The 25,765-nt window shown below is 43.9% G+C and overlaps 2 protein-coding genes across 2 annotated transcripts; one reads left to right on the top strand and one right to left on the bottom strand.

Moving 5' to 3' along the window:
- The first annotated feature begins 3,007 nt into the window (after window positions 1–3,007).
- On the top strand, window positions 3,008–6,113 carry LOC115150009 (L-rhamnose-binding lectin CSL3-like). The gene is made up of 9 exons (XM_029692870.1): window positions 3,008–3,075; window positions 3,392–3,427; window positions 3,508–3,552; window positions 3,711–3,846; window positions 3,989–4,107; window positions 5,417–5,461; window positions 5,572–5,707; window positions 5,779–5,886; window positions 5,958–6,113. Exons 1-8 carry the CDS (start codon window positions 3,045–3,047, stop codon window positions 5,882–5,884), a joined length of 654 nt encoding a protein of 217 aa, XP_029548730.1. The 5' UTR covers window positions 3,008–3,044; the 3' UTR covers window positions 5,885–5,886; window positions 5,958–6,113.
- A 7,234-nt stretch (window positions 6,114–13,347) lies between these two features.
- Window positions 13,348–16,434, bottom strand: LOC115150005 (L-rhamnose-binding lectin CSL3-like). The gene is made up of 9 exons (XM_029692866.1): window positions 16,349–16,434; window positions 16,021–16,056; window positions 15,896–15,940; window positions 15,612–15,747; window positions 15,366–15,484; window positions 14,045–14,089; window positions 13,799–13,934; window positions 13,614–13,721; window positions 13,348–13,517 (listed from the first exon to the last, which is right to left on the bottom strand). The coding sequence occupies exons 1-8, from the start codon at window positions 16,377–16,379 to the stop codon at window positions 13,616–13,618; spliced, it is 654 nt and encodes a 217-aa protein (XP_029548726.1). The 5' UTR covers window positions 16,380–16,434; the 3' UTR covers window positions 13,348–13,517; window positions 13,614–13,615.
- Between the last annotated feature and the right edge of the window lie 9,331 nt (window positions 16,435–25,765).

Below are 25,765 nucleotides of genomic sequence, written 5' to 3'. Positions count from 1 at the left end.
AATTAAACCTAGAATCGGCTTCCTATTTCGCAACAAAGCATCCTTCACTCATGCTGCCAAACATACCCTCGTAAAACTGACAATCCTACCGATCCTTGAAATCGGCGATGTCATTTACAAAATAGCCTCCAACACTCTACTCAACAAATTTATTGCAGTCTATCGCAGTGCCATCCGTTTTGTCACCAAAACCCCATATACTAACCACCACTGCATGCTCTCGTTGGCTGGCCCTCGCTTCATATTCATCGCCAAACCAGGTCATCTATAAGTCTTTGCTAGGTAAAGTGCCACCTTATCTCAGCTCACTGGTCACCATAGCAGCACCCACCCGTAGCACGAGCTCCAGCAGGTATATCTCACTGGTCACCCCCAAGGCCAATTCCTACTTTGGCTAACTTTCCTTCCAGTTCTCTGCTGCCAATGACTGGAACGAACTGCAAAAATCACTGAAGCTGGAGACTCATATCTCCTTCACTAACTTTAAGCATCAGCTGTCAGAGCAGCTCACAGATCACTGCACCTGTACGTAGCCCATCTGTAAATAGCCCATCCAACTACCTCATCCCCCATACTGTAATTTATTTTATTTATTTTGCTCCTTTGCATCCCAGTATCTCTACTTGCACACTCATCTTCGGCACATCTATTACTCTAGTGTTTATTTGCTGTACTGTAATTATTGAGCCACTATGGCCTATTTAATGCCTTACCTCCCTTATTCTACCTCATTTGCACATGCAGTATATTGTATTATTGACTGCATGTTTGTTTATTCCATGTTTAACTCTGTGTTGTTGTTTGTGTCGCACCGCTTTGCTTTATCTTGGCCAGGTCGCAGTTGTAAATGAGAACTTGTTCTCAACTGGCCTACCTGGTTAAGTAACGGTGAAATAAAAAATGTAAAAAATGTAAAAAGTGATGAGATTGGAGGGCACTATGGTGTTGAAGGCTAAACCAATCACTATTACATTGAACTGGTGTTATGAGAATTATGTTCCCAATGTACATAAACTGAACTTCAATTAAACTATTCAGTCTGCACTCAGAGTTTGTAAGATTCTGGTTCAATGACACAGACGGAGGCCCAGCCTACAATAGTCAACAATGTTTATTCATGAGGGCTCTGAATATCATACAATGTACACAGCCTTTTATACCTAACCTTTGGTCATACCATATGTCATACGCCTTACAAATGCCCCTCCTCTTCTTTAACACTGTCAATGCTTATTTACAAGTCTTCTCCATCACATACATTGCTTATCATATCCTACCCCATGTTACATAATCTACTGCAAGCCTAAAGGTTTCTCCCCTCCCTGGGTGGGGAGACCTTCTTCCTGTTATCAGTTTCACAGTGGTCACAAGTTGTCTGCTGTCTGTTAACCTGTTGAGGTATAGGGGGCAGTATTTTCCCTTTTGGATGAAAAGCGTACCCAGAGTAAACTGCCTAATACTCGGGCCCAGAGTCAAATATTTGCATATCATTAGTAGATTTGGATAGAAAACACTTTAAAGTTTCTAAAACTTTTTGAATGATGTCTGTGAATATAACAGAACTAATATGGCAGGAAAAAACCTAATAGGTATCCAACCAGGAAGTGGGAACTCTGAGGCTTGTAGTCTTTTCATTAGAACCTTGTTTGAAGCTTCTACTATGCAATTTGATTGAATAACAACTGGAACAATAAGTGGTCTGGCTGGGGTCACTTAGTTACCTCATGCGCGGTCACACAGGGCTAGCCATTTTTATTTTTCTTCTGTAATGAATACGCTATTGTCCGGTTGGAATATTATCAAAGTTTTATGTTAAAAACACCCTAAAGATTGATTGTGAACATGGTTTGACATGTTTCTACAAACGCTAAGGGAACTTTATAACTTTTCGTCCATGATGGATGTACGCGCATCATGCCTTTTGGAATAGTGATCTGGATGCACGAACAAAATTGATTTATTTGGACATAAATTATGGACTTTATCGAACAAATGAACATTTCTTGTGGAAGTGGGAGTCCTTCCGAGTGCATTCCGGCGAAGTTCAGCAAAGGTAAGAAAATATTTACAACAGTATTTTAGAGTTTTGACGACGCCGTGGCTTGACGGCTAACTGTATAGCTTGCATTGATGGCCGAGCTCTGTACTCAGAATATTGACCAATGTGCTTTCTCCGTAAAGCCTTTTTGAAATCGGACAATGTGGTTGGATTAAGGAGAGGGTTATCTTTCAAATGGTGTAAAATAGTTGTTTTGAATTTGGCGCCCTGATATTTCACTGGCTGTTGAATAGTGTGAACTGTGGGTGGGATGGTAGCGTCCCACGCAGCCCCGAGAAGTTAACAGTTCCCCTTTTCCTTGAATGTCTTACTTCCATTGCCAAATAGTAAAGTCTTAGCTTGTCCTATGCACACACATTTATAGAATTAGTTTTCTAATCATTCAGTTATACATTTTCGGAGTGGAATCATTTAGTCAAAACCTTAATCATATGAATTCCATTAACCTGTCTGGGCTAGGGGGCAGTATTGTCACAGCCGGATAAAAAACGTACCCGATTTAAACTGATTACTACTCTTTCCCAGAAACGAGAATATGCATATAATTAGTAGATTTGGATAGAAAACACTCTGATGTTTATAAAATTGTTTGAATGGTGTCTGTGAGTATAACAGAACGCATATGGTAAATCTGCAACGCTCGAAGGTTTTAAGACTGATGGTGGCCCGTGTGATTCTTCCTTAACGAAGACGCCCCACCTAGATGGCTACTTTAAAATGTTGGAAGCCCTCAATGCTAATGTTAATGTCAAAATTGATTTTATCCATCTAGAGTCCTCTATCTAACTCCATGAGATGAGACTGAACCAATAGCCAGGTATAGACCAGCAAACGCAGGCCCCTAATTGCAATGAGGTGTACCTGGAGACAAATAGATACACCTGGGTTAATTAAGACATGTCCCATAACATAAATACCAGGTGTATTGGGTCTAATTAGCATCAGTTGCATTTTCTCTGTTACTACCACTCCTGTACCCGGCATCATGCGCATGTTCAGACTGACGGTGGTCGCATGTGAGTATACAAAATCTGTATCTGATGCAGATTATAATTTAAATATACATGACCAAATGTTTGTATTTGAGAGTAATGGAAGTATGTGTCATTTATATATATATATATATATATATATATATATAATGAATTTCTATTGTTCAAAACAAATTTGTCTAACAAATTGTCATATTGCATGCATGGAATAAGGGAGACCAAATTCTGAACTTGATGACTACAGTACAATAAGTATAACTCAAATGCTAGAGTATACCTTCATGGCCCAAGTGCATATGATGTGGAATGTTGCTGAACTAGCTGTGTGATGTTGTTTCAGTGCTGGCTGCAGCTTGCTGTACACTAACAGATGGAGGTACTGTATGTAATAATAATGATACTACTTAACCAAGCTAATGTGAGTGGTGTGTAATTCCTGTTTATTTGTCCTGGCAGCAATCAGCATCACGTGTGAAGGCCATGATGCTTTACTGCAATGTGGTAAGCTAGTCAACACTACTGTACCTACTGTCAACACTACCTATGATATTTTCTACTGTAGATTAGCGTCACTGGCCCACACCAAAGAGACCCAGTCTTCACTCTCCTTCGTCCCTCGCCTTTCTACTTTTCTTGATCTCTTCCCCCATCTCCCTCAGATGGAGGTCAGATTCAAATCATGCGTGCCAACTATGGTCGTCGTAAACACGATGTGTGTTCCATTGGGCGCCCCGATAACCAACTCACCGACACCAACTGCCTCAGCCAATCCACCACCAGCAAGATGGCAGAAAGGTACTAGAACCAGTGGTGTTTACCTGTAGGAACTCCTTGGCTGTAGTGGTAAGAACCACCAGCAAGATGGTAAAAAGATATTTGAACCTGTAGTGTGTACCTGTGGGAACTCATGACCTCTACTTGTCTTTGACACAAACAGGTGCGATGGAAAGAGCCAGTGTGTTGTCCCGGCATCCAATTTCGTTTTTGGGGACCCCTGTGTTGGGACTTACAAGTACCTGGACACCAAATACTCCTGTGTCCAAGAGCACGAAACAAGTCAGTCTCTGAATGTGTGCTAATAATAGTTAGTGGTGGGCACCAATGGCCATAATTGAATTCCACCTACTATCGGTATGACTGGCATGTTGGGATATTGTTTAATACTCCTACCCATTTTACTCTTTTGTAAAAGCGTGCACTCTGCTGATGACTAGAATGGGTTGGTTCCCCTATGGTACCAGCTTTGTTATTAAATTCTGTTTTATGGCCACAACGTGTTAAATACATGCATTTATTTATCCATGTTTAAGCCACCCTCACCTGCTAACTAACCCTAGCACACAAGCTGTGGTTATGGAACAATGTAGCCGGCAACATCTTTAGTTAGCGTAGCCTATAGGGAGGTCGGAGACCTGGCAGTGTGGTGCCAAGACGACAATATCGGCAAGACAAAGGAAATGATTGTGGACTACAGGAAACGGAGGGCCGAGTCCCTCCCTGCCAGGAGGCTAAAAGGATTTGCTATCAGCCTTCTGATGCTCAAATCTACAGCTGCACCATTGAGAGCTTTTTGACTGGCTGCATTACCACTAGGTATGTAGCACCTTGCGGTCATATGCCAGAGGGTAGTGCGTACGGCCCAGTATATCGCTGAGGCTGTGCTCCCTGCCATCCGCATCTTGACACCACACGTGTCAGAAAGCCCTACATTGTCAATGACACTGGCCACTGACAAATGGTACGGATGCACCAAGTCTGGAACCTGAACGGCTTCTACTTCCCCCAAGCCATAAAACTCCTGAATGACTACCCCCGACTATCTGCATTGACCCTTTTTGCAGTTACCTTTTTGACTTGTCTCCTATGCTGTTCCTCTTTAGATGTACATATCAAGCTCAATTAGCCAGCAAGAACACAGACGGGAAGTGGCTTAAGCTTATTTGATGCTTGTGCGCACTCAATCTGGTTTAAGACTGAATATGTTTCAGTGAACGGTAACTAGATGGCGCTACTCCCACAGATTTGTAGGGTATACAGCTAATCTGAAATATGGCACGGCATAGAAATACAGATTTGGTGTAGCGGGTCGACTTTATTTTTCACCAGTTTAGGTCTAGCCAGCCAGTTTGCTAACATATTAGCCTTTTGAGACCTGCTCCTAAGGAACTGTCACTACAAGGTAACGGTGAAAGATGACGAGCACAGCCCTTTATACTTTAGTACATGCTGACAAGTTTAAAATGACTTAAAAAATGCACCTGAAATCAACATTCCCTGTTAGTGCCCATCCCTAACACCTCACCAGGCTAATGTATGTCTTAATTTGTCTGGCAAGTGTGGTGTAACTCCTGTGTTGTCCTTGCAGTAAGCAGCATCGTATGTGAAGGCTCTGATTCCCAACTACTATGTGGTAAGCTGGTTAGCACTACCGTACGGTATAATCATGTGGTGCTGTATATTAGTCACTAGCCCACACAAACGCCCAGATTTGGCCATCCTTTTCTTCTTTCTCTTCCTCAGATCAGGGTGAGATCCATATTCAGCGTGCCAACTATGGTCGTCGTCAACACGATGTGTGTTCCATTGGGCGCCCCGATAACCAACTCACTGACACCAACTGCCTCAGCCAATCCTCCACCAGCAAGATGGCAGAAAGGTACTAGAACCTGTAGTGTTTACCTGTAGGAACTCCTTGGCTGTTGTGTTAACCTCTACCTGTTGACACAGGTGTGACGGAGAGCGCCAGTGTATCGTCAAGGTATCCAACTCCGTGTTTGGCGACCCCTGTGTTGGAACTTACAAGTACTTGGATGTGGCTTACACCTGTGACTGAATGTGAGTTTTATGTATGTGCATGCACACATGACTGGGAACTAGAATGCTGGTGCTGACAGTATGTCTTGCAGGATATCTTCCTGTGGAACCTGAAGATGTACAAGGCTTCTGGGATATCGTCATCAGGTTGTGCTGTTTTCCTCCAACTTCAATGACCATTGTAAACCTGTGTATTTTGTGTGGAAGCATTTCTGAACTGTGGTTGGTCTGAATAAAATGAAGTGTCAGAAAGACAAGACTCGTTGCCTCTTGTCTATTAATGTCACACTAATATTTCTGAACGTGTGTCCTTTATTGTTGCCTTTCTCCGGACTCATTTGTACCTGGCGCTAACATGCCTTTGTCTGTATTGTGTGCCCACCTTTAGGCAGTTGTAAAATGCTCTGGATGGTCAAACTATTTTTAAATCAATTGTACATGCCTCTCAAATCACTGACAAGTTGTACTTATGACATCAGCATGCTTACTTGACTTAATTTGTATGCATCAACAGCTAATCTGGTGACAAAGCAGACCTGGACAGGTTATACAATGTGTAGACCCTACAAATGTACATCAGTAAGTGATTGGCTCAGATCATGAACCAAATGTTACTGTGATGTGTAAATTAAGCTAGAGGCTGTTTCTTCTCTTAATCATACTTGCAGGGAAGCTGGCCAACTACATCACATTAGTCATCTAACAGCCTCTGATCCAAAGACACGTAAACACGCAAACAGGGTCAACGCCCTGCTCAAGGGCACATCGACAGATCTCCACAATGTCAAAAACGTGGTCCAACACTGTTCCAAGAGCAGCCCCTCAACCATCAGATTCCAGCCAGAGAAATAGAATTCCATTCCCTGCACCACAAACAAAACAAACATCCAGGACAATACAACAGCAAGGCCAATGTTTGAGTGCATGTATGGCACCATGTCCATCTTGGTGCATTTGAATGAGTGTACAAATGCCTTCAAACACCTGCATGGCATCAGCCTCAACTATATCAACACAGCCCCTCAGTGTCAAAGTATTTACCTTTTATATATAATTTAGATCTGTCATTCTATCCTTCGCCCAGCAACTCCACTCCCACTTGTCTCCAATTCCACATCACAGTTCCCTTAGCCCATCCCGCCTGTCTCTACTGGCAACCCTTCGGATTTCTATGCAGCATATCTTTCAACAATACAGTTTAACTCAGTCTAGAGTCTATTCAATTAGAAATAATCTTTTACTATGAGCGTTAGTAATTGACGAGATCTCCAGTATTTCTATGGTCCATTTCAGATCTATGTTATACAGTTTCAGCCATTCCTGACAGGCTGCTTGAAGACAATACCAAAATAAATGGTCAATTCTGTATCCTCACAACAAAATCTGCAGAACTTTGTATGCCCCAAATATTCAGCGTTTTGTTGGCAAGAATTCTATACAATTTTAGCTGAAAAGCACAAGTCTTTTTAGCTAAAATTGAACAGGGCTCCGGGCAGCCGAGCGGAAATGGAGGAAAAATCGCCTCCCTGGCATCCTTTCACTCCCTCTCTACATTTTCCTCTTCTGTCTCTGCTGCTAAAGCCACTTTCTACCACTCTAAATTCCAAGCATCTGCCTCTAACCCTAGGAAGTTCTTTGCCGCCACCTCCTCCCTCCTGAATCCTCCTCCCCCCCTCCTCCCGCTGCGGATGACTTCGTCAACCATTTTGAAAAGGTCGACGACATCCGATCCTCGTTTGCTAAGTGAAACGACAAAGCTGGTCCTGCTCACACTGCCCTACCCTGTGCTTTGACCTCTTTCTCCCCTCTCTCTCCAGATGAAATCTTGCGTCTTGTGACGGCCGGCCGCCCAACAACCTGCCTACTTGACCCTATCCCCTCCTCTCTTCTCCAGACCATTTCCGGAGACCTTCTCCCCTACCTCACCTCGCTCATCAACTCATCCTTGACCGCTGGCTACGTCCCTTCCGTCTTCAAGAGGGCGAGAGTTGCACCCCTTCTGAAAAAACCTACACTCGATCCCTCCGATGTCAACAACTACAGACCAGTATCCCTTCTTTCTTTTCTCTCCAAAACTCTTGAACGTGCCGTCCTTGGCCAGCTCTCCTGCTATCTCTCTCAGAATGACCTTTTTGATCCTAATCAGTCAGGTTTCAAGACTGGGCATTCAACTGAGACTGCTCTTCTCTGTGTCACGGAGGTTCTCCGCACTGCTAAAGCTAACTCTCTCTCCTCTGCTCTCATCCTTCTAGACCTATCGGCTGCCTTTGATACTGTGAACCATCAGATCCTCCTCTCCACCCTCTCCGAGCTGGGCATCTCCGGCGCGGCCCACGCTTGGATTGCGTCCTACCTGACAGGTCGCTCCTACCAGGTGGCGTGGTGAGAATCTGTCTCCGCACCACGTGTTCTCACCACTGGTGTCCCCCAGGGCTCTGTTCTAGGCCCTCTCCTATTCTCGCTTTACACCAACTCACTTGGCTCTGTCATATCCTCACATGGTCTCTCCTATCATTGCTATGCAGACGACACAAGTAATCTTCTCCTTTCCCCCTTCTGATAACCAGGTGGCGAATCGCATCTCTGCATGTCTGGCAGACATATCAGTGTGGATGACGGATCACCACCTCAAGCTGAACCTCGGCAAGACGGAGCTGCTCTTCCTCCCGGGGAAGGACTGCCCGTTCCATGATCTCGCCATCATGGTTGACAACTCCCTTGTGTCCTCCTCCCAGAGTGCTAAGAACCTTGGCGTGACCCTGGACAACACCCTGTCGTTCTCCACTAACATCAAGGCGGTGACCCGATCCTGTAGGTTCATGCTCTACAACATTCGCAGAGTACGACCCTGCCTCACACAGGAAGCGGCGCAGGTCCTAATCCAGGCACTTGTCATCTCCCGTCTGGATTACTGCAACTCGCTGTTGGCTGGGCTCCCTGCCTGTGCCATTAAACCCCTACAACTCATCCAGAACGCCGCAGCCCGTCTGGTGTTCAACCTTCCCAAGTTCTCTCACGTCACCCCGCTCCTCCGCTCTCTCCACTGGCTTCCAGTTGAAGCTCGCATCCGCTACAAGACCATGGTGCTTGCCTACGGAGCTGTGAGGGGAACGGCACCTCCGGACCTTCAGGCTCTGATCAGGCCCTACACCCAAACAAGGGCACTGCGTTCATCCACCTCTGGCCTGCTCGCCTCCCTACCTCTGAGGAAGCACAGTTCCCGCTCAGCCCAGTCAAAACTGTTCGCTGCTCTGGCACCCCAATGGTGGAACAAGATCCCCCACGACGCCAGGACAGCGGAGTCAATCACCTCCTTCCGGAGACACCTGAAACCCCACCTCTTTAAGGAATACCTGGGATAGGATAAAGTAATCCTTCTAACCCCCCCCCTTAATAGATTTAGATGCACTATTGTAAAGTGGTTGTTCCACTGGATATCATAAGGTGAATGCACCAATTTGTAAGTCGCTCTGGATGAGAGCGTCTGCTAAATGACTTAAATGTAAATGTTGAATCAACTCGTACACCCTGTACCATGGAATCGGTAAATCAAAAATTTCTTCCCAACAATTTTGCAATCTGTATGGCACAGATGTCAACATCCTGGTCCTCAAATGAAACTGTTATAACATTCCTATTTAAGCTATTTTTTTCCCTCTGCAAGTTTTGGTCCTTTATATTGGGCAGACAGACCAGTTCCCTACCTCTTCCTGCCTCCATTGTTGGGGTAATGTAATCAATTGGTTATAATCTTGGATTGAGCAGACCTTTCCAAATAATTCTGATAACTCCATGAAAGACAATTCTACCATTCCAATTGACAATATCATTTAAAAACAAATACACTTTTCAAACTTTTTTCCCATAAATATAGGTCTTTTATAAACCATCACATTTGAGTAGAGCCATAATATTTGTAATATTTGTTCTATCCTTTCAGGGGGATGAAATTGAAATTGTAGTCAGTTCTGCAATGCTTGTTTGAAAAAGAGAATTACTTTGAAAAAAGTACCATTTGCAATTAATCAAAATGAGACATGGAAATCTGTACACAGGCCAAAAAGTCTATTTTAGTCAATGGATTAGCTTTTTTTAGTAATCTACTTGAGGATTATTTAGGGTTCAAGTAGAACTTTTGAATAAGTGAAGCTGTTAGAGAGAAGTTTAGTGCTTTTATATTTAATAATCGCAACACACCCAATTCATATTCATTATATAGCGAGGTAGGCCTGCATACCACCCTGCATTTTACTGCTGCTTTGCTTCTTACGCTAAGCAGGATTGGTCCTGGTCAGTCCCTGGATGGGAGAACAGATGCTTCTCGAAGTGGTGTTGGAAGGCCAGTAGGAGGCACCCTTCTGTCTTGTCTAAAAAATATCCCATTGACCCAGGGCAGTAGGGTGCCGTCTTTTGGATGGGATGTTAAATGGCTGTCCTGACTCTCTGTGATCACTAAAGATCCCATGGCACTGATCGCAAGAGTAGGGGTGTTAACCCCAGTGTCCTGGCTAAATTCCCAAATTGTACTTCTTACCATCATGGCCACCTAATCATCACTGGTGTACAATTAGCTACTTCATCTCCCCTCCTCTCCCCTGTAACTAATCCCCAGGTTGTTGCTGTAAATGAGAATGTGTTCTCAGTCAACTTACCTGGTTAAATAAAAATAAACACATTAATAAATATAGATAGGCACACTCTATCTTGTCTGGTATAGCGTCCCAAATTAAGATACATATTTTTTGCTCATATGAATTGAAAAACAAATCATCAGGAGTAGGCAGCGCCATATGAAAGTGAGTAAATTGTGATATGACTAAGGAGTTAATCAGGGCAAATTTCATATAAATAGACAGGAATTTACCTCTCCATGGTTGCAGGATCTTGTCTGTTTTCTATTGAAATTAATTTTGTAGGGCTCATGTAATATGTTTTATATGAATACCAAGTATGTCTACTTCACCATCAGTCAATTTTAAAGATACAACTTTTACATTAATATGCAGTTTATTTTTTAAAGATAAAATACCTAACATTGTACACAGGTTTTAGTCCAGAGAGTCCAGAAAATGTGTCTAGACCTTCAATGAGACATTGTAGGGATCTAGCTTGCGGACTTAATAAAAACTTGAGTCATCGGCATACATGGACACCTTTGTTTTTAAACCTTGGATTTCTAATCCTCTAATGTTGTTATTTGATCTGATTTTAGTAGCTAGCATTTCGATGGCCATAACGAATAGATATGGTGACAGCGGACACCCTTGTTTAAGTCCTCTTGATGATTCAAAACTCTCTGAAAAGTAGCCGCTATTTACTATTTTACACCTATACAGTACTTTTACCCATTTTAAAAGAGAATCACCAAAATTGTAAAATTCCAGGCATTTTATGAACAAATTTGTAGTCCGTAATTTCCTGTAGACCCTGCCACATACGTCTCGTGTCTTGGCCGTTGAATTACAACTCCATTTTCTCCCTATACCGACATTCTGCTTGTTTGATTGCCTTGCGGAGGGAATAACTACACTGTTTATATTCAGCTATATTCCCCGACCTCTTTCCATGGTTGAATGCGGTGGTTCGCGCATTCAGTTTTGCCCGAGTTTTGCGATATATAAGTCAGGTGAACAAAAGGACATGAGTTACTGTATGTTGATATTGTTACACCATGAGTCATTAATCATGAGGCATAAACCCCCAGCCTTCCACCTACCAGAGAGATGTTTGTTTCTGTCGGCGCGACGCATGAAGAAACCCGATGGTTGTATCGACTTTGATAACATATCCCGAGTGAGCCATGTTTCCGTGAATCAGAGAATGTTACAATCTCTGTCTCTCTGGAAGGCAACTCGTGCTCTAATGTTGGACACAAATAACTGCATAATTTCCTAAGGACTTGAAGCGAGGTGACCATCTCTGTCTGCGCCATCTTGAGATCATTTAGCTTCCTCACAGATTACTTTCATTTGGTAATAGATTATATTAGTTGGTTCTTGAATAAATTCCTCTCTTGTTGTTCCTCTAAATCTTGTTTTTCCTCTAATTTATTTTGTATCTCTGTAGTTTCGTTTTTATTGCTATCTACCTGTACTATTAGTGAATGTATTTCCCTTGTTAGTCTTCTCTTTAGCCAGAAACTGCTTTTCATTGTTGTTGAAAATTGAATTGAATGACCTCTGAAGGTACATTTAAAGGTATCCCAAACAATAAGGGGATTTACTGAACCTCTATTGTACTGGAAAAATTCAGTTAAATTGTCTTAGTTAAAAATAGATTTTCCTCCAGTGGACTTTGATTAAATACACAATATCCCCATCCACGTGGAAATTCTACAAGAGTTGTGAAAGCCAATTAGATGATCCAATCGCATTCTGTCTCTTATTGCCCATTGGTTTTATTTGGGATGAGTACAGCAGTACCACAGGACATATTGATGGTATAATAGAAATAAAAATGCACTATGCGGATCACGCTGCCATTTCCTGGTTGCTGAAATTCTGGTTCACATAATTTTGACAAAAGTAGTGTTGCATCATTATACCATCTAAACTGCAAAATATATTTTCAGACCAAAAGTACTATTTTCAGCTGTTCGACAATAACGTACCTCAGTAGAAATAGCGCTCTACAGATCTACCACTTAGACTTGATTTCAATGGACAGATCAATGTTGGTGCGTCGCCGAAATGTGTGGGACAGTGCCAGAGATACATTGAGATGGGGAAACTCCACTGGCATCATATTAACGCCCATTTTGTATGTTGCCCATGGGCTGCGCAGTGCATTCTGGGGCCAATTGGGCACTAGCTCAAAAAACCCAACTTTAGCATGAATTCTGGGAAGTACAAAATTGCAACTAAGCCGAGATGTTTGATATTATCGTATTGCTTTGGAATAGTGGCATTATGTATGCGAGGAAAATAGGCAGGTTTCTCGACTTTGAGAAGGCATTGCATGATGATTAGCTTAGCAACCGTGTGACGCATTATGACCCATAAATTCTGTGGGGCGTTATACATTTCTCCATTCATTAGCCAATTGAAGCTCTCCTATTGTTCTCTAAAAATCTGACAAGCAAAAGCAGCCTTAGAAATAGCCTCAAGCTTAATGTCCACGTCACGGTATTGTTTGGCTCATGATCTGAGCCAATCACTTAATGATCAGGGTTTGTAGGGTCTACACATTGTAAGGTTAACGGTCCAGGTCTGCTTTGTGTACACATTAGATCAAGTAAGCCTGCTGATGTCATAAGTACTACCTGTCAGTGATTTGAGAGGCAGGTACAATTGTTTAAAAATAGTTTGCCCGGCCAGAGCACAATGAATATTTTACAACTGCATAAAGGTGGGCACACAATACAGACAGCAAGACAAAAGCACGTTAGCGCCAGGTACAAATGAGTCCGGTGAAAGGCAAGAATAAAGGACACATGTTCAGAAATATTGGTGTGACATTTAGTAACATACAAGAGGCAACCAGTCTCGTCTTTGACACTTCATTTAATTCAGACCAACCACAGTTCAGAAATGCTTCCACACAAAATACACAGGTTCCCAATGGTCATTGAAGTTGATTTGGCAGAAAACAGCACAACCTGATGAAGATATCCCAGAAGCCTTGTACATCTTCAGGTTCCACAGGAAGAACTCCTGCAAGGCATATTGTCAGCACCAGCATTCTAGTTCCCAGTCATGTGTGCATGCACATATATATATATATATATATATACACACACACAAACTCACATTCAGTCACAGGTGTAAGCCACATCCAAGTACTTATAAGTTCCAACACAGGGGTCGCCGAACACGGAGTTGGATACCTTGACGATACACTGGCGCTCTCCATCACACCTGTGTGTCAACAGGTAGAGGTTAACACCACAGCCAATGAGTGCCTACAGGTAAATGCACACTAAAGGTTTCACTACCTTTCTGACATTGTGCTGGTGGTGGATTGGTTGATGCAGTTGGTGTTTTTGAGTTGTTTGTGTGGGCGCCCAATGGAACACACATCGTGTTGACGACGACCATAGTTGGCACGCTGAATATGGATCTCACCCCGATCTGAGGAAGAGAAAGAAGAAAAGGATGGCCAAATCTGGGTGTTTGTGTGGGCTAGTGACTAATATACATCACCACATGATTATACCGTACGGTAGTGCTAACCAGCTTACCACATAGTAGTTGGGAATCAGAGCCTTCACATATGATGCTGCTTACTGCAAGGACAACACAGGAGTTACACCACACTGGCCAGACAAATTAAGACATACATTAGCCTGGTGAAGTGTTAGGGATGGGCACTAACAGGGAATGTTGATTTCAGGCTCATTTCTTTAAAGTCATTATAAATGTGTTAGCGTGAACTAAAGTATAAACAGTTTGACGCGTCATCTTCCAACGTTCCCTTGTAGTTCCACTTCCTTATGAGCAGTCCTCAAAAATGCTAACATTTTAAGTAAACTGGCTGGCTCTAAATTGGTTAAAAATAAAGTCGACCCACTACACCACATCTGTATTTCTATGCCGTGCCAGATTAGCTGTATACCTTACAAATCTGTGGGAGTAGCGCTAGGTAGCAAGCTTCAGCCACTTCCCTGCGATGTTCTTGCTTGCTAATTGAGCTAGATATGTACATATAACAAGGAGCAGCAGCATATGTCAAAAAAGTAATTTAAAAAAAGCAATGCAGATAGTCAGGGGTAGTCATTCAGCAGTTTTATGGCTTGGGGGAAGTAGAAGCCGTTCAGGGTCCTGTTGGTTCCAGACTTGGTGCATCCGTACCATTTGTCATGGAGTAACAGGACAGTATGACTTGGGTGGCTTGAGGCATTGACAATGTAGGGCCTTCCGACACACGTGGTGTCGAGGTCCTGATTGCAGGGAGCGCGGCCTCAATGATGTACTGGGCCGTACGCACTACTCTGTAGCACTTTGCGGACAGATGCCATACCTAGTGGTGATGCAGCCAGTCAAAAAGCTCTCAAAGGATGCAGCTGTAGATTTGAGGATCGGAGGGCTGATAACAAATCTTTTTAGCCTCCTGGTAGGGAGGGGCTTGGCCCTCTGTTTCCTGTAGTCCACAAGCAGTTCCTTAGTCCATCTTGGCACCACACTGCCTGGTCTCCGACATCCCTACGCTAAATAAAGTTGTTGCCGGCTACATTGTTCCATAACCACAGGTTGTGTGCCAGCTAGTGTTAGTTAGAAGGTGAGGTGGTTTACACTTGGAGAAACAAATGCATGTATGAAACATGTTGTGGCCATGAGGCAGCATTTAATAAAACAAAGTTAGCAAGCTGGTACTGTAGGGGAACCAACCCATTCTATTCCTTTTCTAGCAATCAGCAGAGTGCACTCTTTTACAAAAGAGTAAAATGGGTAGGAGTATTAAACAATATCCCAACATGCCAGTCATACCGATAGTATGTGGGATTAAATTATGGCTATTGGTGCCCACCACTAACTATTATTAGCACACATTCAGAGACTGACTTGTTTCAGGCTGTTGGACACAGGAGTATTTGGTGTCCAGGTACTTGTAAGTCCCGACACAGGGGTCTCCAAAAACCAAATTGGATGCCGGGACAATACACTGGCTCTTCCCACCGCACCTGTTTGTGTCAAAGACAGGTAGAGGTCATGAGTTCCCACAGGTAAACACTACAGGTTCTTGCTGCTGGTGGTTGTTAACACCACAGCCAAGGAGTTCCTACAGGTAAACACCACAGGTTCTAGTACCTTTCTGCCATCTTGCTGGTGGTGGATTGGCTGAGGCAGTTGGTGTCGGTGAGTTGGTTTTCGGGGCGCCCAATGGAACACACATCGTGTTTACGACGACCATAGTTGGCACGCTTGATTTGAATCTTACCTCCATCTGAGGGAGATGGGGGGGGGGGGGAAGAGAGACAAAGAAAAGGAGAAAGGTGAGGGATGAAGGAGAGCGAAGACTGGTGTGGGCCAGTGACGCTAATCTACAGTAGAAAATGTCATAGGTGACTATACAGTAGTGTTGACTAGCTTACCACATTGCAGTAAAGCATCAGAGCCTTCACACGTGATGCTGATTGCTGCCAGGACAAATAAACAGGAATTACACACCACTCACATTAGCTTGGTTAAGTGGTATCATCATTACTACATACAGTACCTCCATCTGTTAGTGTACAGCAAGCTGCAGCCAGCACTGAAACAACATCACACAGCTAGTTCAGCAACATTCCACATCATATGCACTTGGACCATGAAGCTAGAATTTAGCATTTCACTCTATACTCCAGCATTTGAGTTATACTAAGTGTACTGTAGTCATCAAGTTAAGAATTTGGTCTCTTATTCCATGCATGCAATGTGACAGTTTGTTAGACAACTTTGTTTTTAACAATAGACATGTAATGTCCCGCAAGTCATATATGATATGTACTTCCATTACTCTCAAATACAAACATTTGGTCATATATATTTAAATGTATACTCACATGTGACCACCGTCAGTCTGACCATGTGCATGATGCCGGGTACAGGAGTGGTAGTAACAGAGAAAATGCAACTGATGCTAATTAGACCCAATACACCTGGTATTTATGTTATGTGACATGTCTTAATTAACCCAGGTGTATCTATTTGTCTCCAGGTGCACCTCATTGCAATTAGGGGCCGGTGTTTGCTGGTCTTTACCTGGCTATTTGTTCAGTCTCATGGAGTTAGATAGAGGACTCTAGATGGATAAAATCAATTTTGGCATTAACATTGCCATTGAGGGCTTCCAACATTTTAAAGTAGCCATCTAGGTGGGGCATGTTCGTTAAGGAAGAATCACACGGGTCACGTTCAGTCGCAAAACCTTCGAGCGTTGCAGATTTACATTTCATGAATAGAGACAACGTATTTCCTTATTCTACATGTCGGAGAGACATTTGTTCAACATAGCATATTTTTATCTGAAAATGTCCAAAACGTTGCATCCTGCTGAACGCACCCTATTATTCAATCTACTTTAATAAAATGAATATTGCCTCTGTTGTCTCAAATGTAATTACATTTGTTATTTGATTTGCATGTCCGTGTGCTCACGGATGCCATAATGGGACACATATAAAGATGATATCCTGTGTCCATCATTCTCTATGGTCAGATCCCCATGATGTGTTGTTCTGGTGGCTGAGTATGTGTCCTCTTCCTCTCACCTTTCCATTCTCAGGGCTGCTGAACAGGTGCCTTGTCCTTCAACGTGCGAGCCCTTTGGGTGTTGCACTTATCAGGCTTCACCGCCGCGGTACGGAAAGGCTGGTCCGAGTGATTTTGTGCATTGATATGTTCCCAGTTGCCACTCCTGTGAAGCGAGACCACTGAGCTTGAAGGCAGTTTGGTGACCACAGAACCCACAGTACAGGTACTCTACTGTAAATATTATTAAAGTGAACCGTTTTGAATGACTATGTACAGTCGTGGCCAAAGGTTTTGTATGATGGCAATTTGCATATACTCCAGAATGTTTTGAAGAGTGATCAGATGAATTGCAATTATTTGCAAAGCCCCTCTTTGCCATGCAAATGAACTGAATCCCCCAAAAACATTTCCACTGCATTTCAGCCTTGCCACAAAAGGACCAGCTGATATCATGTCAGTGATTCTCTTGTTAACACAGGTGTGAGTGTTGACGAGGATAAGGCTGGAGATCACTCTTTCATGCTGATTGAGTTGGAATAACAGACTGGAAGCTTCAAAAGGAGGGTGGTGCTTGGAATCATTGTTCTTCATCTGTCAACCATGCTTACCTGCAAGGAAACATGTGTTGTCATCATTGCTTTGCACAAAAAGGGCGTCATAGCCAAGGATATTGCTGCCAGTACGATTGCACCTAAATCAACCATTTATCAAATCATCAAGAACTTCAAGGAGAGCGGTTCAATCTTTGTGAAGAAGGCTTCAGGGCGCCCAAGAAAGTTCAGCAAGCACCAGGACCGTCTCCTAAAGTTGATTCAGCTGCTGGATCGGGGCACCATCAGTACAGAGCTTGTTCAGGAATGGCAGCAGGCAGGTGTGAGTGCATCTGGGGTAAAGTCATTTTCTCCGATGAATCCCGTTTCCGATTGTTTGGGGCATATGGAAAAAAGCTTGTCCAGAGAAGACAAGGTGAGCGCCACCATCAGTCCTGTGTCATGCCAACAGTAAAGCATCCTGAGACCATTCATGTGTGGGGTTGCTTCTCAGCCAAAGGAGTGGGCTCACTCACAATTTTGCCTAAGAACACAGCCATGAATAAAGAATGGAACCAACACTTCTTCCGAGAGCAACTTCTCCCAACCATCCAGGAACAGTTTGGTGAAGAACAATGCCTTTTCCAGCATGATGGAGCACCTTACCATAAGGCAAAAGTGATAACTAAGTGGCTCGGCAAACAAAACATCGATATTTTGGAGATAGAAGTTTTCTATCTCCAGTTTCTCAGTATCTTGGTCACAGCTTTGATGCACCTGTACTTTCACCTCCTTCTAGATGGTAGCGGGGTGAACAGGCCATTGCTCTGAGTAACTTAAAGCTTTTCATCCTCTCCAGTGCGGCCCCGTAGACGTGGATGGGGACTAGCTCTCTGCTGTCTACTGTAGTCCACGATCATCTCATTTGTTTTGTTGACATTGAGGGAGAGGTTATTTTCCTGGCATCATTCCGTCAGGGCCCTCAATTCCTCACTGTAGGGCGTCTCGACGTGTGATTACCACTGTTGTCAGCAAACTTGATGATTGAGTTGCCACACAGTCATGGGTGAACAGAGAGTACAGGAGGAGGCTGAGCACACACCCTTGTGGGGCCCCAGTCTTGAGGATCAGCGTGGCGGAGGTGTTGTTGCCTACCTTCACACCTGAGGTCGGCCCGTCTGCCCAGCTGCACAGGGCGGGGTTGAGACCAAGGGCCCAAGCTTAGTGATGTGGTATGATTGCTATTTTCTTTCGTTTTTTAACCAGAACCCCCAACAGAAGCTAGCCAGCTAACTAGCTACTAGCTAGCAGTCAGCTAGCCACTGCTAGCGGTCACCAGCTACCTTTAGCCCAGAATACTCTTGCCAGTTTGCACAGCACGAATCAAACCAGAGCAAATCTGACTTATTTTTCTCCATATCTCCTTATTCCCACTTCAAGCTCTAAACCTTTTCAACTGGATCATCGCAGCTAGCTGCTATCGGATTGGCTTCTCCTGGCTAACGTCTCTGTCCCGAAGCAAGCGCCTATTAGCCTGGAGTTATTTCATGCTAGGCCCATCTCCCAGCTAGCTAAAGAAGTCCATCAGCCACTCCTTAGGCTTCAATACCTATTTTGCCAATTGGCCTGGACCCCTTTTATTGCCGATACGGAGCCCCGACGATCCTTCACGACTGGACTACCGATGTAATCCACCCGAGGGGCTTTTCAACTGGCTCCCCCGTAACGTCATCCCTCGAATGCCCATCTACTAGCCTTCTAGACGCAGCCCGCTAATTCTTTTGGGGCTACTATACCTATTTTTCAAATTGGCCTGGACCCTTTTACTACACGGAGCCCAAATGATCCATCACGACTGATCTGCCGACGTAACAGCACGAAGGGGCTACAACTGACTTCTTCCGTTGCGACATCCCTCGAATGCACATCTGCTAGCCCCGGCCAGCTAGCTGTCTGAATCGTCGTGTGTCCAGCTCGCCAAGCTACTCACTGGAGCCAATGATGATCACTCGGCTATGCATGCCTCTCCCTAATGTCAATGTGCCTCGTCCATTGCTGTTTTGGTTAGTAATTATTGCCTTATTTCATTGTAGAGTCTCTAGCCATGCTCAATACGCCTTAGCTAACCCTTTAGTTCCACCTTCCAAACATGCGGTGACCTCACCTGGTTGAAATGATGTTTCTAGAGACAATATCTCTCTCATCGTCACTCAATGCATAGATTTACCTCCACTGTACTCACATCCTACCATGCCCTTGCCTGTACATTATGCCTTGAATCTATTCTACCGTGCCCAGAAACCTGCTACTTTTACTCTCTGTTCCGAACGTACTAGACGACCAGTTGTTATAGAATTTAGCCGTACACTTATCCTACTCCTAATCTGGTCCTTTGGTAATGTAGAGGTTAACCCAGGCCCTCCAGTGCCTAGCTCCACTCCCATTCCCCAGGAACTCTCATTTGTTGACTTAAAAGCCTTGGTTTCATGCATGTTAATATTAGAAGCCCCCTCCCTAAGTTTATTTTATTCACTGCTTTAGCACACTCTGCCAACATGGTTGTCCAAGCCGTGTCTGAATCCTGGTTTAGGAGGACCACCAAAACCCCTGAAATTTCCATCCCTAACTATAACATTTTCCGACAAGATAGAACTGCCAAAGGAGGCAAAGTTTCAATCTACTGCAGCGTTAGCCTGCAGAGTTCTGTCTTACTATCCTGGTCTGTGCCCAAACAATATGAGCTTCTACTTTTAAAAATCAACCTTTCCAGAAACAAGTCTCTCATCTTTGCCAATTGCTATAGACCACTTTCTGTGCCCTGGACACCATATGTGAACTGATTTCCCCCATCTATCTTCAGAGCTTGTGCTCTTAGGTGACCAAAACTGGGATATGCTTAACACCCCAGCCATCCTAGAATCTAAGCTTGATGCCCTCAATCTCACACAAATTATCAATGAACCTACCATGTACAATCCCAAATCCGTAAACACGGGCACCCTCATATATATCATCCTAACCAACATGCCCTTCAAATACACCTCTGCTGTCTTCAACCAGGATCTCAGCGATCACTGCCTCATTGCCTGCGTCCGTAATGGGTCTGCTGTCAAACAACCACCTCATCATTTTCAAAAGCTTCCTAAAACACTTCAGCGAGCAAACCTGTCCAATCGACCGGGCCCGGGTATCCTGGAAGGATTTTGACCTCATTCCGACAATAGAGGAAGCCTGGTTATTCATTAAAAGTGCTTTCCTCACCATCTTAAATGAGCATGCCCCATTAAAAAAATGTAGAACCGGGAACAGATATGGACCTTGGTTCACTCCAGACCTGACTGCTCTTGACCAGCACAAAAACATCCTGTGGCGTACTGCATTGGCATCGAATAGACCCTGCGATATGCAACTTTTCAGGGAAGTTAGGAAAGCAAAGGCTAGCATTTTCAAACGGACATTTTCATCCTGTAACACGAACTCCAAAAAGTTCTGGGACACTGTCACCACCGATAAATACATGATAATTGAGAATTTCAATAAGCTTTTTTCTACGGCTGTCCGTGCTTTCCACCTGGCTACCCCTACCCAGGTCAAAAGCCCTGCACCCCCCACATCAACTTGCCAAAGCCTCCCCCATCCTTCACCCAAATCCAGATAGCTGATGTTCTGATAGTGCTGCAAAATCTGGACCCCTACAACTCAGCCGGGCTAGACAATCTGGACCGTCTCATTCTAAAATTATCAGCCAAAATTGTTGCAACCCCTATTACTAGCCTGTTCAGCCTCTCTTTCACATCGTCTGAGATCCCCAAAGATTGGAAAGCTGTCATCCCCCTCTTCAAAGGGGGAGACACTCTAGACCCATATCTATCCTACCCTGCCTTTCTAAGGTCTTTGAAAGGCAAGTTAACCTCTCTAGGGTAGGGGGCAGTATTTGCACGGCCGGATAAAAAACGTACCTGATTTAATCTGGTTATTACTACTGCCCAGAAACTAGAATATGCATGTCATTATTGGCTTTGGATAGAAAACAACCTAAAGTTTCTAAAACTGTTTGAATGGTGTCTGTGAGTATAACATAACTCATATGGCAGGCAAAAACCTGAGAAGATTCCTTACAGGAAGTGCCCTCTCTGACCATTTCTTGGCCTTCTACACTCTCTTTATTGAAAACTGAGGATCTCTGCTGTAACGTGACAATTCCTACGGCTCCCATAGGCTCTCAGAAGGCGGCAGAACGTTGAATGATGACTTTGCAGGCCATTGCTGAAAATCAGTAGCGCATTTGGATAGTGGTCGATCAGAGAACAATGAGACTGGGGGTGCGTGCACGAGACGACAGCATGTTTTTATTTTTTCGTCTTTGAACGAAAACAGGGTTTCCCGGTCTGAATATTATCGCTTTTTTACGAGAAAAATTGCACAAAAATTGATTTTTAAACAGCGGTTGACATGCTTCGAAGTACGGTAATGGAATATTTAGATTTTTTTGTCACGAAACGCGTCGGGCGCGTCACCCTTTGTCACCCTTCGGATAGTGTCTTGAACGCACGAACAAAACAGAGGATATTTGAACATAACTATGGATTATTTGGAACCAAACCAACATTTGTTATTGAAGTAGAAGTCCTGGGAGTGCATTCTGACGAAGAACAGCAAAGGTAATCCAATTTTTCTTATAGTAAATCTGAGTTTGGTGAGTACCACACTTGGTGGGTGTCAAAATAGCAAACCTGTGATGGCCAGGCTATCTACTCAGAATATTGCAAAATGTGCTTTCACCAAAAAGCTATTTTAAAATCGGACATAGCGATTGCATAAAGGAGTTTTGTATCTATAATTCTTAAAATAATTGTTGTGTTTTTTTTAGCGTTTATCGTGAGTAATTTAGTAAATTCACCGGACGTGTTCGGTGGGAATGCTAGTCACATGCTAGTCACATGTAAAAAGCTGGTTTTTGATATAAATATGAACTTGATTGAACAAAACATGCATGTATTGTATAACATAATGTCCTAGGAGTGTCATCTGATGAAGATCATCAAAGGTTAGTGCTGCATTTAGCTGTGGTTTTGGTTTTTGTGACATTATATGCTAGCTTGAAAAATGGGTGTCTGATTATTTCTGGCTGGGTACTCTGCTGACATAATCTAATGTTTTGCTTTCGTTGTAAAGCTTTTTTGAAATTGGACAGTGTGCTTAGATTAACACAGTGTCCAAAGAAGTGCCAGAAGTATCCAAAATGGTGTCATCTGCGTAGAGGTGGATCAGAGAATCACCGGCAGCAAGAGCAACATCATTGATGTATACAGAGAAAAGAGTCGGCCAGAGAATATAACCCTGTGGCACCCCCATAGAGACTGCCAGAGGTATGGACAACAGGCCCTCCGATTTGACCCACTGAACTCTGTCTGAGAAGAAGTTGGTGAACCAGGCTAGGCAGTCATTTGAGAAACCAAGGTTGTTGAGTCTGCCGATAAGAATGTGGTGATTGACAGAGTCGAAAGCCTTGGCCAGGTCGATGAATACAGCTGCACAGTATTGTCTCTTATCGATGGCGGTTATGATATATTTTAGGACCTTGAGCGTGGCTGAGGTACACCCACGACCAGCTCGGAAACCAGATTGCATAGCGGAGAAATTACGGTGGGATTCGAAACGGTCGGTGATCTGTTTGTTAACTTGACTTTCGAAGACCTTAGAAAGGCAGGGTAGGATAGATATAGATCTGTAGCAATTTGGGTCTAGAGTGTCTCCCCCTTTGAAGAGGGTGATGACCTTGAAGAGGGGGATGACAGCTTTCCAATCTTTGGGGATCTCAGACGATGCGTAAGAGGGGTTGAACAGGCTAGTAATAGGGGTTTCAACAATTTTGGCTGATAATTTTAGAAAGAGACGGTCCAGATTGTCTAGCCCGGCTGAGTTGTAGGGGTCCAGGTTTTGCAGCACTATTAGAACATCAGCAATCTGGATTTGGGTGAAGGATGGGGAGGCTTTGGCAAGTTGATGTGGGGGGTGCAGGGCTGTTGACCTGGGTAGGGGTAGCCAGGTGGAAAGCACAGCCAGCCATAGAAAAATGCTTATTGAAATTCTCAATTATCATGGATTTATCGGTGGTGAAAGTATCCCAGAACTTTTTGGAGTTCGTGTTACAGGATGAAAATTTCCGTTTGAAAAAGCTAGCCTTTGCTTTCCTAACTTCCCTGAAAAGTTGCATATCGCGGGGGCTATTCAATGCTAATGCAGTACGCCACAGGTTGTTTTTGTGCTGGTCAAGAGCAGTCAGGTCTGGAGTGAACCAAGGTCCATATCTGTTCCTGGTTCTAAATTTTTTGAATGGGGCATGCTTATTTAAGATGGTGAGGAAAGCACTTTTAATGAATAACCAGGCATCCTCTATTGTCGGAATGAGGTCAAAATCCATCCAGGATACCCGGTCATGGTCGATTAGAACGGTTTGCTCGCTGAAGTGTTTTAGGAAGCGTTTGAACATGATGAGAGGTGGTTGTTTGACCGCAGACCCATTACGGACGCAGGCAATTTGGCAGTGATTGCTGACATCCTGGTAGAAGACTGCAGAGGTGTATTTGGAGGGCACGTTGGTTAGGATGATATATATGAGGTGCCCGTGTTTACGGATTTGGGGTTGTACCTGGTAGGTTCATTGATAATTTGTGTGAGATTGAGGGCATCAATCTTAGATTGTAGGATGGCCGGGGTGTTAAGCATATCCCAGTATAGGTCACCTAACAGCACGAGCTCTGAAGATAGATGGAGGGCAATCAGTTCACATATGGTGTCCAGGGCACAGAAGGTGGTCTATAGCAAGTGGCAACAGTGAGAGACTTGTTTCTGGAAAGGTTGATTTTTAAAAGTACAAGGTCAAATTCTTTGACCTGGATAGTAAGACAGAACTCTGCGGGCTAACGCTGCAGTAGATTGCAACTCTGCCTCCTTTGGCAGTTCTATCTTGTCGGAAAATGTTATAGTTAGGGATGGAAATTTCAGGGGTTTTGGTGGTCCTCCTAAACCAGGATTCAGACACAGCTAGGACCACCGGGTTGGCAGAGTTTGCTAAAGCAGTGAATATAATAAACTTAGGGAGGGGGCTTCTAATGTTAACATGCATGAAACCAAGGCTTTTACGTACGGTTAGAGAAGTCAACAATTGAGAGCGCCTGGGGAATGGGAGTGGAGCTAGGCACTGCAGAGCCTGGGTTAACCTCTACATCAACAGAGGAACAGAGTAGAAGTAGGATAAGTGTACGGCTAAAGGCTATAACAACTGGTCGTCTAGTATGTTCGGAACAGAGAGTAAAAGGAGCAGGTTTCTGGGCACGGTAGAATAGATTCAAGGCATAATGTACAGACAAAGGTATGGTAGGATGTGAATACAGTGGAGGAAAACCTATGCATTGAGTGACGATGAGAGAGATATTGTTTCTAGAAACATCATTTCAACCAGGTGAGGTCACCGCATGTTTGGAAGGTGGAACTAAAAGGTTAGCTAAGGCGTATTGAGCATGGCTAGAGACTCTACAATGAAATAAGGCAATAATTACTAACCAAAACAGCAATGGACGAGGCACATTGACATTATGGAGAGGCATGCGTAGCCGAATGATCATCATTGGGTCCAGTGAGTAGCCTGGCGAGCTGGAGACACGACGATTCAGACAGGTAGCGGGCTGCTGAGGAAAATGACTTTACCCCAGTCCTCAGCATTCCAATCCCTGTACCTTTTGCAGAATATCAGTCTGTCCCTGATGTTTTTCCTGGTGAGAAGCGGCTTCTTTGCTGCCCTTCTTGACACCAGGCCATCCTCCAAAAGTCTTCGCCTCATTGTGCGTGCAGATGCACTCACACCTGCCTGCTGCCATTCATGAGCAAGCTCTGTACTGATGGTGCCCTGAGTCAGGAGCTGAATCAACTTTAGGAGACGGTCCTGGTGCTTGAGGAACTCTCTTGGGCGCCCTGAAGCCTTCTTCACAACATTTGAAGCGCTCTCCTTGAAGTTCTTGATGATCCGATAAATGGTTGATTTAGGTGCAATCTTACTGGCAGCAATATCCTTGCCTGTGAAGCCCTTTTTGTGCAAAGCACTGATGACGGCACATGTTTCCTTGCAGGTAAGCATGGTTGACAGAGGAAGAACAATGATTCCAAGCACCACCCTCCTTTTGAATATTCCAGTCT

Source organism: Salmo trutta, chromosome 16 (genome assembly GCF_901001165.1).
Source record: "Salmo trutta chromosome 16, fSalTru1.1, whole genome shotgun sequence".
Lineage (NCBI taxonomy): Eukaryota > Metazoa > Chordata > Actinopteri > Salmoniformes > Salmonidae > Salmo > Salmo trutta.
This window is presented reverse-complemented; position numbering and strand designations above follow the sequence as displayed.